Source organism: Balaenoptera borealis, assembly GCF_965194805.1.
Source record: "Balaenoptera borealis genome assembly, chromosome: 12".
Lineage (NCBI taxonomy): Eukaryota > Metazoa > Chordata > Mammalia > Artiodactyla > Balaenopteridae > Balaenoptera > Balaenoptera borealis.
In genome coordinates this window covers 40665812-40679824 of record NC_138869.1, presented here as the reverse complement: position 1 = coordinate 40679824, position 14013 = coordinate 40665812, and the positions used below count along the sequence as shown (strand labels likewise).

At 57.9% G+C, this 14013-nt stretch overlaps 1 protein-coding gene across 3 annotated transcripts in view; it reads right to left on the bottom strand.

Moving 5' to 3' along the window:
* POC1A (POC1 centriolar protein A) overlaps positions 1 to 14013 on the bottom strand; it is a 73343-nt gene that overhangs the window by 46576 nt on the left and 12754 nt on the right. For 2 of the 3 annotated variants that reach the window (XM_082348222.1, XM_082348220.1), the window contains exons 7-8: positions 11205 to 11338; positions 133 to 201 (exon numbers count right to left, since the gene is read on the bottom strand). In XM_082348222.1, coding sequence (XP_082204348.1) covers positions 133 to 201; positions 11205 to 11338 — 203 coding nt within the window. The remainder of the gene's footprint in view (positions 1 to 132; positions 202 to 11204; positions 11339 to 14013) is intronic. The other variant, XM_082348221.1, reaches the window with a different exon arrangement.

Sequence of the window (14013 nt, the reverse complement as noted above, 5' to 3'; positions counted from 1 at the left end):
CCAGGCCTCAAGATTGCTGAAAGCCACCAAGGAAGCTGGTGAAACCCAGCCTGTCCATCCCCAAGACACCTCGGCCCCCTGTTCTGTTCTGCTCAGTATCAGCTGAGACCCCTCAGATCATTCTTTACTTACTTGTTCATCAGAACCTCCAGAAGCAAAATACTCCCCCGTTCTTGAAAAGGCAACAGTGGTGGCTGGACCCTAGGAGAACAAGCCAAAAAGAGCAAACACCAAAGGTCACTCTAGATTCTCAATGTACAGGAAGAAACCAGAAGCTCGTGAGAGCGGCAGCAGGACTCAGGGCTGAGCACCTCATCCAGCCCATGCCCTCCCCAACCTTTGGCGGAGGAACTGGCAGGTGCCCAAGCATGAGCACTACTGCTGAGACTCTGGTCCCAAGCACCACTGACAAAAGCCGGGCCGTGAGGTCACGCGTTGGGCCGACAGGAATGAGCAGGAAAGGCCGCGCTGACAGCCCTACCAGACTGACATCACTGCCCTCACTTCCCAAGGAGAAGCCGGACGTCAGAGAGGTGCACTGACCTATCCCAGGCCCAGCACTGGGGCCAGAACTCGGTCCCCCGACCCAGACCATGCCCCCCTGCCAACACCACACTGCAGCTGACCAGAGAAGCGCGGAGCCCCATGGAGGAGCCAATGAGCAGAGGCAGGGCGCTTGGGGAGCTCAGGCGACCCAAAGGGCCAGAACCAGGGCAAGAAGGAGGATGGGGTGGGGTTACTGAAGGTGCCTGGGCAGCGGAGCAAAGTGACATGTCCCTCTAACGGGCACATCACTTCCCTCATGTTGGGGCCTTGGGAGGAGACATGCCACTCTGGCTTCTCACGCGCTGAAGGTCCACTGAACTGTCCAAAGGGTGATGTCAGGCCTGCACCTGGCCGCACCAGTGAGCACATTCAGGCTTGGGGCAGGGGGCATGATCTCCTGGTAAAGAGGGGGGCTCTTCACGGCTGCTGAGCCTGCGCGTCTGGGGCCTGTGCTCCGCAACAAGAGAGGCCACGATAGTGAGAGGCCCGCGCACCGCGATGAAGAGTGGCCCCCGCTTGCCACAACTAGAGAAAGCCCTAGCACAGAAACGAAGACCCAACATAGCAATCAATAAATCTTTAAAAAAAAAAAAAAAAAGAGGGGGGCTCTTACCCACACGCCTGAAACCCATTGCAGAAAGATGCACAGAGCAAGAGTCTGCTCGGCACACCACCACACTAAAAGTTTGGCCAAAAGGAACCATTGCTTCCTTTTGGCCAAACTATTAATGCGGCAACACCTGGCATTCCCCAAGCAAAGCCAGATATAAGAGGTTCTCGCCTAGAATGATGACAGTGCGGCCTCCATCAAAGGCCACCTCAGTTCCTCCAGAGCAGGACTGGGAGCAACAGGAGCTCCAACAGCGAATATGAGGGGCCTCTGGCAGTGGGGCTGACACAGCGGTGGACCCGTGGACGACAGGAATACTGGGAAGCACTTCCACTCGGCGGCAGAAAAGACTAGACAGGTTGTGGGCTGGAAAGGGACCCGACATCACGGAGCAAGGCCAGCTTCTGCCTGCCCAGAAGAGACAGGCGGGTTAGACAGAGCTGCCCCCTGGGCCCAGGCACACTGGGCAGGAGGCAGCATGTCTGCCCATGCTTCTGGAATCTACCCACGGCTCCTCCTCTCCGAGCTGCCCATAGTGGGGGTGATGAAGAAGTACAAGGGGCCCGAAGGGGCTGGGCTCACAGCAGCCCGGGAGTCCTCTGCAGCCATCCATCAGGACAAAGGAGATCCATTCTCACTGACGGGGAACAATGTCCACTTGCATAGGTGAGTGTGCAATACCAGGAGCGCAGCATCACGGGCTGCAGACGCAGGGCCTGGGGGTAGGATGGGAGCAGGTCGTCTGTCACCCAGATACCCTTCCAGGCGGACAGTCACCACACACTGACAGGACTTAAGTGGGGGGAGGCAATTTCAGGTGACTTACTTGAGTCTTAGAAATCTCTGTAATTTCCCATACTTTGAATCTTTTAACAAGTATATAGCATCGTTACATTAATACAAAAACAAAACAAAACTGTTTTCATTTTGAGGAAAAACAAAGAGGGAAGACAGAAAAGGGAAGGAACACAGTACGTGGAGTGTCAAAAAAAAGCCAGGCTCTCTGCCTGCCCAGAGCTCATTGAGGAATGGCAGGTTTCCAAGAAGTCACAGCAACTAAGGAACCAAACAAATATACGTGGGTCAGTCTCCTTTCCTGTTGACACTCACCACCAGATGCCAAGTTGGGGACAAGATGCTGGAGGCCAAGCAGCAGCAGGACCACTGAAGAATGCGGCCGGCAGCCCAGTTTGGCAGGGGGATCAGGACCAGAAAGCAGGTGCTAGGAGCCCTCCAGGCAAGAAGAACTAGAGCCTTCCCCAGAGTCCAAGTCCCAGGAAACTCCAGGGAGGGCACGAGCGACAAGGGCGCTCAGAGGAGCTCTTGAGGGTTGAGGCCCACAGTCCTCCCCAACAGTGCCCATTTACCAAGAGGACTGCATGGCTCCTGCACCAGGTACCTCGGTGTTCCTGGAAAGAGTGGTTTCCACGAAGGCTCCTACCCATCCACCCCGGGGCCCACAGAAGCAGTCCAGGGCGGTCAAAGCACAGCCCAGAGAATGGCTGGCCCTGGGCTCTGCTGTGGGCCAAAGTCATCATGGACTGCAATGCAGACTCGGCTCTTCACTGCTGACAATCTTCAACCCAACCCTTGGTGGGCCTTCAGGGCCCCAGACCACCCAGACCCCCAGAGACCTCACCAGGCCCTCTCCTTTGCCCTTCCCATCAGCACTCTGGCCCCACTGAACCGCTCGCCGCTCCGCAAAACTGTGAGCTCAAGAAGGCCTCTTTCCGTGTTCTTTCTGCAGCCTCCTACATTGAGCTCTGGATTTGGTTATTTTTGATCTTTCTTGGTTTTAAATAAATTCATTTAAGGCTACAAATTTGCCTCTGACTGCCATCTTGGAGCTTAGATCCCCAAAGTTTCCCATATGCAGTATTTTCACTGTCCTTCATCTCCAAATGTTCCATTTCCACTGGGATTTTCTCTTTAGCCCAGCAGTTATTTAGAAGTGAGTTCTAGTTTCCAAACCCTGCGGGCTGGGGGAATCTCTTTTATCACCGGCAGGGATCAGTTGTGATCAGGAGTGTTCTCTGAGACTGTCCCGCCTTCACAGTGGCTGATTCCTTTCAGTCAATTAGTCACTCTTGATGCATTCGTTCACCGGCTAGGGTCAGGCATGCGGCCAAGTTGTTTCTTCCCACAGGCAAGGCCCGGGGCCTCTGCAGCGCTTCCTGAGCGGGACTCTGAGCAGCAGCTCTCAGCTGGGCCCTCGGCAGCGTGGGTCTGACCTGTCCCTGATCGCCAGGGGTGCCCACCTGCCTGAGGTCCTGGTCCCCATCTGGCTCCAGGCCAGGTCCACTGGCAGGGACGCTGCCTAGCCTCAACCGGATCCTTCCTCCCTCCCTCTCTGGATCTGGCCAGTTGGAGCCCTTTGTGAGATGATCATCGTGAGCACTGGATGCAGCCCGGTCCCCCACCTCTCTCTCCCCCCTGACCCAGCTGCACGTGGCCCTCGAGCTCAGCTGGACTCACACCCAGTCATTTCACCATACACCGCCTCTGCCTTGCCAACCTCCAGACCCAAGGGACCGATAGTGGCTGGTTCCTTCACTCTCCAACAGCAAGGCGTCAATGCAGGGGGGAAAAAAAGGCAAAACAAAGGATGCCATGGTGTTTAGATCCCACAGCTCCTGACGACTCTCACTCCACAGCCCCTGCAGTTTGTCCAGACCTCTCCGCTGGCCTCACCCCCTCCGGCCTGACTCCCTGAGTCCCTGCACACCTGAACTTTGACCGCTGTGGCCACAACAGCTACAGGGGCAAAGGCTCAGCCAGGTACCCCCACCCCCACCATGCAAGGGTTTTGATGTTTTTCACTGGCTGCCAGCGAACAAAAAGCAACGTCACACCACACGCCCCATGTCAGAGGTAAAAGAAGAGCGGCCATCAAACAGATACACGGAGACCAAGGAGGCCTCTGGAGTGGGTGCTCTGGACTCTGACCCCCGCGCTCAGGCAAAGACACCGCAACCCAGTCCACCAGGACGATTCTTCCACAAATCCCCGCGAGGGAGGCTCGGCACTCACTCGCTAGACCTGTTGTGGGCTGGTGCTTATGTCCCTTCGTGGGGCCCCGCGGACAAGGAGCGGCCACCTAGGCTGCTCCTGACCTTGGCCAAGGACACCTGTTCCCAGCCCTCAACTCTGGGCTGCCGGCAGGGGACAGGGGGTCAGGCTGAGCTCTTGGTTACTTCAGTTGAAGTAAGTGAGCTCCTCTCCCGAGCTCCTCTCCCTCTTTTTTTTTTTTTTTTAAGTATTTGTTATTTATTTATTTATTTATTTATTTATTTATGGCTGTGTTGGGTCTTCGTTTCTGTGCGAGGGCTTTCTCTAGTTGTGGCAAGCGGGGACCACTCTTCATCGCGGTGCGCGGGCCTCTCACTATCGCGGCCTCTCTTGTTGCGGAGCACAGGCTCCAGACGCGCAGGCTCAGTAATTGTGGCTCACGGGCCCAGCTGCTCCGCAGCACGTGGGATCCTCCCAGACCAGGGCTCGAACCCGCGTCCCCTGCATTGGCAGGCAGACTCTCAACCACTGTGCCACCAGGGAAGCCCTCCTCTCCCTCTTAATGTCCCCTCACTTCTCCCGGGAGCTGCCCAACCATCCAAGGCAGATCTAAGCCTCTCAAGCAGCAAAGCGAGTCTCCAAAATGAACAACTACACAAGGGCCACAGGGCGCAGAGAAACGAGGTGGGAGGGGCCCATTCTGAGAGCTTCCTTCCTCCTGGGGCAGCCAGGGGCGGCCCACGTGCCCAGGCCGCTCTGTCCCCCTGCTGTCTCTCGTTCTAGAGGGCGAGTCCCCCTTGTTGCCACTTCCCCAGCCCCAGCCCCCGGCGCGGCACAAGCTGCCAGTAGCCTCGGCCGACCCCGTGCTCTGAGCCTGTGATTTCTCGACAACCGAGCACAGCCCCTCACACAGCTGCCCCGGGTTTGGGGCTCTGGGCCCTGGGTGATGGGTGCTCGCTCCACCGTGGGCCAGCTGAGGTTCAGGGAACCACGTGCCCGCTGGTCCCTGTGCGGTTCAGTCACTCCACAGAGACACGAACGCCAACTGCACAGCCGCAAACACCAGATTTAACGCCCCACCCACGCCCCGCCTACCCTCCTCTCCCAAATAGCTCTGGGGACTAAAACCAAACGAGCATGTCTCGAGATTACGTTTCGGAAAATACAGAAAAATAAATCTGTATTTCTAGCACGATGCCCCCACATTTGCCACACAAAACTATGGGGGCCTTGCTCAGGGCACAAGGCTTTGAAAGACAGCTGCCTTTGGTGGGAAAGCCCTCCCCTCTCCTGGTCTTCCCTGCGGCAAAGTGAGGGGTGAGCGGGGTGAGGAGGCTCCCGTGCAGCTGACACCCCTAAGTCTGTACAGGATCCAGCGAGAAGCAGGGTCTCCCTTTCCTCCTGCTTAACTGTCCCGGTCGTGGCGGATCCCCACAGCAAGACTTCCCAGAGCCTCAGAGAGGGCGCTGGCACCCCTACCCAGCCCAGTGTCATCAGATACCCGGCCTGTCCTCCAGGAGTCAGGCCCTGGAAAAGACCCGATGGGCGGGACTAATAAAGGGCAACGGAAGCAGACCTGTAGACCAAGGCAGCAGCAGGCCGAACCCACTCAGGACAGCTGGTGGGGACAAGCTGTCGGGGAATCACTACAGCCCACCCATTGTGGGACGGATTTTAGGAGTTGTGTGACAAGAGAGAAGCCAGAGCAAGAGGATGTTCTGGGGCAGATGAGAACAACCCTAAACAAAATAAGAAGCCAGATAAACCCTGCAGAGACTCTGTGGGTGAGTGGGAGGAGGGGAAATGGGTGAGCCCCATCCCAGAGGGGGAGGGGCCGACGGCTATGGCCCTGTGTCCATCAGTGGGCGTTAAGTCATCAGAGTCCCCTAATATGTACTCAGTTTCCTAACAAATATTACCCATCCATGGTGCCAGGACCATGCCCATAACAGAAACTTTAAACAGCCTTTTAAAGAGCTCTCATCTAGAACAGCATGGGGTCATTTTCCAAGAGCTGCGCAGGACAGGGACTGGCAGCCGTGAGGACGTGTCCTCTCCCAATATGACAGATATGGGCGTCGTTCTTACAGAGGAGGAAAGGCTTGGCAAAGTCAAGGTCTTGCCCACTGTCACAGGTTAAGAGGTGGAGCCAGAATGGTTTGACCCCAACGTCCAAACCCTTTCCTCCCATTTGTGGCCCCCCAAGGCTCAGGCTTTTCTGGCTGAACAAGATAGGAGAGTGTCCATCATTTTTCTAAACCAGAAACAGGTGGGTACAAGCTGTTCGTCCCTGGAGATGTTGGGGTGTTTCCTTAGAAAGCTGGGCATCAGACAAGGCTGCGAACCCTCCCCAACCGAACGTATCCAGCACTTGGTCTCAGTCAAAGCAGCTGGCAAAGGTGACCGGTGCAGGCTCTTTTCCAGCCCAATCACTGAGAGAGAAATCACCCCGGTGTCCCCATGGCGGAGGAAGGAGGACAGTGCCCCATATCCAGGCTGGCAGTGCCTCCCTGCTCTGTCCACTCTCCACCCGGATGGGCAGATTTGTCTGGAAGCCGAGGGCTACCCAACCTCTCAGCCCCAACAGGCTCCTCAGTCTGTCCCACCCCCCTGCCCTGGCAAAGGCGTCAGTGTCTGCTCGGCTTGCGTTTGGAAACCTGCCGCCCCTGCGCAGCAGAAGCAGCAGGGCGGTGAGGGGCCAGGGCCCGTGTGGGGTTGGAGCCAGCAAAGGGCCTGCCCAGCTCTCTGGCCTGCTCCCCAAATCACCTGGGGACATCCACCCCGTGGAAGCCTCTGAAGAGCCACACGAGCCCCAGCTGCAGCCAGGGAGCTGTTTCTGGGGTACAGCACATGTGGCGTCGAGCTCCCACGGGGCAGGAGCCTCGCTCAGTCACCAGCCACACCCCCTGAATGGCCCTTTGTGGCTCACCCAAAGCCGGGACTGCAGGGGAGAAGCACCAGAATCCTTCAGGCTCACAATCAACTTGTAACTGACGTCCATCCCCAGCCCCACAGGTAAGCCGGCCTCACATGGGCCGATGGAAGTGTGACCAATCACTTGCACGCCAGAGAACCACCAAACTGCCAGCCTGGTCAGACTCCTGGGGGCACAAGCTGTCCTCAGTGCCAGCACGTGGGCCCAGCCCAGGAGACCCAGGCCACACTGGGTGATCCTGATCTTAGCTTTGCACTTGGCATGTGCCTGTCCTGGTGCCCCCATGCCTTTAGGAAACAATAAGAGACTTTTGGCCTCAACTCAGGCAAGAGAGCTTCTACCCAACAGCATGGCCTCCCCTGACCCTTCCTCACTTTTCCTCCAGTGGGGCTGGCTCAGGCCGGCCCTCTCACAGGACACGGAGACACTTCCCTGCCACACGCAGAGCCCCCTCTCCTGCTCAAGGTCTGGCTCCCCGCAGCACCAGCTCCCTGTGGCAGGCTCCTCTCGGCTGGCCCCTGACCCCCGGCCTGCACTGTCCCTTCTCATAAGTGTGGATCTGGAGGCCTGAAGGGGTGGCTGCTCCACGTGGCAGAACAACTCAATAGCCCTCCCTCTACGGCTCCCTTGGGGCTATGCCTGAGGGTGGTCACAAGGAGGTCCTCCAAGTCCAAACCAAAGCTTCCTGGGGATCCCTCTCCTGCTGGACCAGAACACCATCACCTAGCAGCAAGGCTGGAACACAAGAAGCCATGAGGCCCGCTGGCCTCCTACACAGACCAGTGATCTGAAAACAAGAGTGAGATCACAACTTCTAAAAGCCATACATATGAGGTCAATGGGTGTGGTGGAAACTGCAGATGTGGGTACTCGTTCCAGGTCGACAACCTTAAGCTGCATGAGACCCCCTACAAGTCCAGATCATTCTCTGGACCTCGGTTCCCCCGCCAGGACTCAAAGGTGCTTTCAAATCTGCCTTCTCATCTGGGGGACAGAATCCCTGGGCATCTGGGACCACTTGGGAGCTGTGGGCGCCACAGGCTTCTGGACGTGGCTGGTGACAGCTGTGCTTGGTGAGGCCCTCACTACCTCCTGGAACAGAATGTGGACGCTCAAGTCACCAAGGAGTGCAGCTGTGCATCTTCCTGGAAGGACGGGACAGGGAGGGGACTTCACGAGCGGGGGAGCCTGAGAGGACCAGACACCGCACAGAGCATCTGGGCGGGGCTTCAGCCCACTCCTCAGCCCGTGGTGCAGGCCCTCTCCCTGGGGCTTGGCAGGGGCAATACATCCTCCAAAGGAGTCAATACATCCTCCAAAGGGGTGTTAAAGAACTTCTTCCTGGAGCTGAGCCACTCTGGCCCGACAGCATGTCACAAACCCTCATAGGTCAGGGACATTTTCAGAGCACATTGGCTCCCAGTGACAACACAGGCCCAACTTCCACGGATTTGTCCCCTCGGGGAGAGCAAAGCCGCTCCCGTTCCCGGCCCAGATGTCCGCCCACACTAGGTATCTGGTCCAGCTGGCGGACTGCTTTTAACAACTGCCCGAATCAAGGCTGCTCAACCGCACTCTCCTTCCTTAGGAAGCCACCCTTAGCTGACTTTGAATCGCCCCAAACCTAGGGGCAGAGTCAGATCCAACAAGGAGCCACAGCAAACCCTGGCAGACTGGGGCACAGAGAGGGGGCTAGGTTTTGCAGCACCCCTCACACACACACACCACGTACTTGCCCTCCGACATCAGCCCAGAGACCAGACTCTTGAAGAGTCTTTGCCCAAAAGAAAGCACCCTGGAGGCAGAGAGGGCAAAGGAAGTGGGCCAGGTCTGCCCACGTGGCCCGCTGGAGAACCCAGCACTGAGCTGCCACCCGTGAGTGCACAGTGGTCTCACCACAGGTCTTGAGGAGGAGGAGGAGGAGGAGAAAGGGAGAGATCAGCTCTCCAGGAAGAGGAGAGGGGTTAAAGCTAGCGCGGGGCTCTGGCCAGCTCCTTCCTCCCAGAATCGGTCTGCGAAACCCCGAGGAAACCAGGCCCTGGGGCTCCCACACCCTGCACCCCACAGTGGGGCTGTGTTATGGGTACTCCAGGAAGAAGAGCCCCTAAGACCCATGGCACACCAATGCTAAGTTTCTGTACTTGATAGGGACTTTGGGGGGTCGGAACAGAAACAAATGTGAGCCTCACACTCCGACTCCCACTTTCATCTGAGCGGGGAGAAGCCTACCCTGCTTCACCCAACCCTCCAAGTACCACCCAAGACTCAACCTGCCTCTCCTGGTTTCCTAACACATCTCATGCCACCTCGGCTCTGCTGATGTCCCCAGAGAGTCCCCTGCTTCCCAGGCCACGAGCCCCAGTGGGTGGGACCACAACATCCATTTCATACCCCTGGTGCCCAGCCCGGTGAGCTGGGAAGCGGATGACGAATGGACAAACGGACGGCAAGATGAACAGAGGTGAGCTTGCTTCTCCTTCCTCCCACTTCCTCTGGGCACTGCGAGTTTGGTGCCCTGAGGAAGAATTGATTTCTGAAGCCATTTCCCGTTCTCCACACCCCCAAACCACCGCTGTCCCTCAGCCTGTCTCCCACATTTCCAGGTTCAACAGCAGATAAGCAACTGCGTGGTTTCTCTTGGCCCCTGTCTCACTTCTCCAGGAGAACAATGTCCACAGGTTTCCCATATGTGCTGATGCTGGGCCCGAACACAGGAACAGCCTTTTAGATGCCGCATTCAAGGCTTCTCAGGCTGAGAGGTGAGTCAGCTGTCTAAAGAACGTCCACAAGAAAGGAGAAAGTGCTCGGTGATCACTTGGTATGCACCTGCCTGCACGGTGTTTCTGTGCATTGCCTTTCCTTCATTTTCGTGGGAGCAGGAGAGGTAGCAGCGTTCATGTGGTTTTCAAATGCCCTCCTGGTTATAAGATCCGAAACTGGTTACGTGTGAATCTAAGTAACTACTTGCCAAAGGGCTAACAAAGGTGGCTCCCCCACAGGCTGACAACAGGAGCAGCGATCACGCCAGCCCAGTGGCCATACGTGACACCTAGATGTGTCGACACCAGGGGAACAGGCCCGCTGGTCCTGCACACCAGACATTTCTCTGACAGAGAGGACCAGGGGTCACCATGGGCTGAGGGCAAGCGGCCTCCAGGTCCCAAGGAAGCAGAAGAAAAGGCCCATGCCCCACTCCAAGCCATGGCCAAGGCCCCTTGTGCTCTGACTCAGATGGCAGTGGGATCCAGACAGCGCTGGGCTAGACGCCTCACACCTAGCTGCTGGCCCAAGAGACGTGAGCAGCCCAGGGCCTCCCTCAGCCCTCAAGAGCCTGTCCCCACTCTCCGTCCCGTCTGCCCCTGCTCATGGGTGGAGAAGTGGACAAACTGAAATGCTCTGGTCTCTGCACCCGTGCCCCACTTGGATGTGGCGACCACGTCCCAGCAGGAGACACCCTGATGACCGCTCTGCTCAGCAGGAGACAGCTCAGCCGCACCCAGGCCGGCTGCAGGGGAGAACCACAAGCAGCCCACCGCCCACTGGGGCCCGTGCCCAGCTACTGCCCACATAGGGGGCCAGGGCACCGGATGTGTTGGTGAAAGACGCTCAGAGAGAAGGCCTCTCTCCCTCGTTTCAATTCTAGGAATTCCCCAATGAATGTGCGGTAAGATTTCCCTCCTTCACACCCGCCTCTGCAAGACACCTGTTGTTTCTGCCTCCAAAGGACCCCAGGAGGCCTGATGGCAATTCAGGGCATGAGTTCCAGGGCTCTACTCAACTGCTGGACCAAGTGATGCCTGAGGTCATTGGGGACAGATTCCATTCAGCCCCTGGGAAAAGTCTGTCAACCATGTCCAGAGGCCTCCGTTCCGACCCCCCACCCAACTGAACCCCCGTACTCCCTTCTCAGCTGCAGCACCAGGCCCAGCACTTCTGCCAGAGGTCACAGGTCTTGTGGGTGGGAAAGCTGCTTCTGCACCTCACCCCAACGTGCAGGCTGCAAGGGGACCACAGAACCCCTCCATCGGGCTCCAAGGGAAGGGCCACCTCAAGGCAGCGCCTCCACCCCACTCCATGCCACTCAGCCCAGGCTGACGCCCTCACCTGATGTCCATGGAGCGTGTAGAGCAGCCGGCCCTCCATGAGGTCCAGGATCTTCAGGGTTGAGTCGCTGGAGGCCGTGACCAAGTAGTTTCCCGACGGGTGGAAGGAGAGGGCGTTCACCGCCGCACTGTGCACTGGAGGAAGGACGTCACTCAGATGGGCTGGGAGGCCCACAAAGTCAGAAGACGGGCCCGAAGACTCGGCACAGGTCTGGGCTGGGGAGGCCATTGCCCAGAGTTGCTATGAAGAGCCCCACAAGGACTTCCCAGGAGGGCAGCACAAACAAAGGACAGGAGGAGACTCATCCAGAGATGAGGGCAGGCAGCGGGAGACGCAGGGCAGGCGGGAGCACGTGCGGCAAGGCCAGAGGGATCAAGCCATTCCTCCACCTCTCCCTCCTCACCAAGCAGTCAAGCTAGAGCCGTACAGAGTGCTCAAACATAACGCTCAATCTGTCTCACATGCTGCTACTTCAGGGAAACCAAACGGAAAAGAAAACCCCTGCAAATGTCAATATGATGCCCCTGCCCCGGGGGAAAGGATGGGCATGGGAGTGGGCAAGAAAACAGCTTAAGACACGCTCTCAGGAGCCAGTCAGGCCCGGGTTCCAACCCCAGCCTCCTGACTGGCCCGCCCTGGGACCCTGAGCGAGCATCTTGACACACTGAGCCCTTTTCTCCTTCTGTGGCACAGCACCTACAAGTTAGGGTGCTGTAGGCATGCTGCCAGGTGAAGCCTGTGAAGCCTCTGTACAGAGTGAGCCCTGATGTCCCTCTCCGCTACCCCAGGCATCCCATGCTACTCCAGGTCCTGCCATTTAACTCACTTGACAGCTCAAGCCCATCCACGATTCTTCCCCACTGCTCCAGCCCAAGCCCCACCATCCACACTGGTGTCCCTCGCTCTCCAAGATCTGGCCACACCAGCCCTGTCAGCTCCCTAGCTGTGGGACCTTTCCACCCCTTGTTCCCCCTGGGCCGGGAAGACTCTTGCTCGCCTCTTCCCCAGAGCCTGCAGCTCACTCACTGCTCAGAGTCACCTCCTCAGGGAAGCCTCCCCTGACCTCGCCATCAGGGCCACCCCCTTGTTTGGTCCCTCCTGAAGCACCGTGAGTCTCTTCACAGCAGGGTTTTTACATTTATGTGCAGCTATTTGGTTCCCAGCTGGGTCCCCCATGAGACCATGTGCTCCATCAGGCAGGGGGCTTTGTTGGGTCCTTGGCTCCTGGCTCAGTGCCTGACACTGAGCGGGACTCGAAAAGCAGTTGGTGAGTAGGTGAACTGGACCCAGGCAGGCCACATGGGGACATCAACGTGTGGACCAGCCATATCACAGCTTAGAGTAGCTGCTGAGGAAGACCCAGGTGCCTTCGTACCCATTACCACAGGCCTCGTGAGCGAAACCAGAGGGGCTAGGATAACCATGACCCCGCCAAGTCAGAACTGCCACAAACATAAAGGCAAATTCTAAAACCAACCCCTCATCCTGGCACCGTGAGACTGCAGGAACCACTGCTGGACCAGTAAACACACCCACCATGAAACGGCCCTCAGTAGAGCCGACGGAGGTGCACGGAGCCCCTCAGACACCAGGCCAGCCGATGTGCAGACGTGCCGGGGAGTGTGGATTCACGTTCCCAAGCACACTTAGGGGAGATACCAGGGCTTTACATAACACGATCTTTAGGTCTAAACACTCTCTCAGCACCAGGAACTCCAAGAGACGGCCTGGAGTGGGGCTGATGGGGTCTCCACAGCCAGCTCCTGGAGGCGGAGTCCAGAGCCCCACGGCCAGACGCTCTCCCACACTCAGGGCGATGAGGCAGGGGGTGGCACCCTCAGTGTTTACCAGAAATGGGGGCATGGAGAGAAGAGGAAAAAAGCCAGAGCCGACCCCAGCAGAACCGAACAGGCACCGGCCACAAGCAGCAGCAGAAAGAACGTTAGTGGCGCACAGGGTGTGCCCGTGACTCCCCACATGTGGGGGGCACACCCACGTGTGCAGACCCAGAGGAAGGTGTGGACAGAAGCTCCAGACACAGAGCAGGGGTGCTCTCTGGGGAGGACAGGAACAGGGGGACTTCTAATTATTACTCTACATACTTCCAGAAAATATTTTTTCAGCATTAGAATATAGTCACTATGATTATACAACTGAGCAAATGATAAAAAGTGAATCCTTCCCTCCCCCCAAACGAGTGTGTCACGCCTGGGGAGAAGGAGACCCAGGCTCTGCAGGCACTTCAGGCTGTGCTTCTATAGGCTGCGAACCAGTGTGAGCTCCTGAGGGGCTGGCTGTGCTCGCCAGGACGCTGGTTCACACCCGCGGCGAGTGGGGGTGGGAGAGGGGCACAAACACTGCGAGATCCCCCTGAGGAGTCCCGCCCACCCCTGACCCCTCGGCCCACAGTAGGACAGCTTTGAGAGGCAGCTGCCCTCCATCTATCTCACCACGCCCCAATCTCCCCTTGGGCCTCCTTAGATGCTGCTCCTGGCGCATCTGCCTCGCTGAGCCTGGAGAAGGGCGCGCTATTCTTACTTCTGCAGCCCCTGGCAGCCTGTGCTGGCATGAATGCCCCCCAGCCCCTCCCTGAGACAAAGCTGGCAGGGGAGAGCCAGCAGCAGCGTGGATCCGGGGAGGCGAGCTCAGGGAACACAGGGCTTGCCCAGCACCAGTAGGGCGGCAGGGCATGGCTACCACGCCAGGTTCTCCCACCTGGTCAAGCCCACCCAAGGGAGGGAACTGCCGTCCACCCCCTCACCCGGCCCAGGGAAGGGTGCCCGAGGCCCTGCTCCACTATAAATGGCAA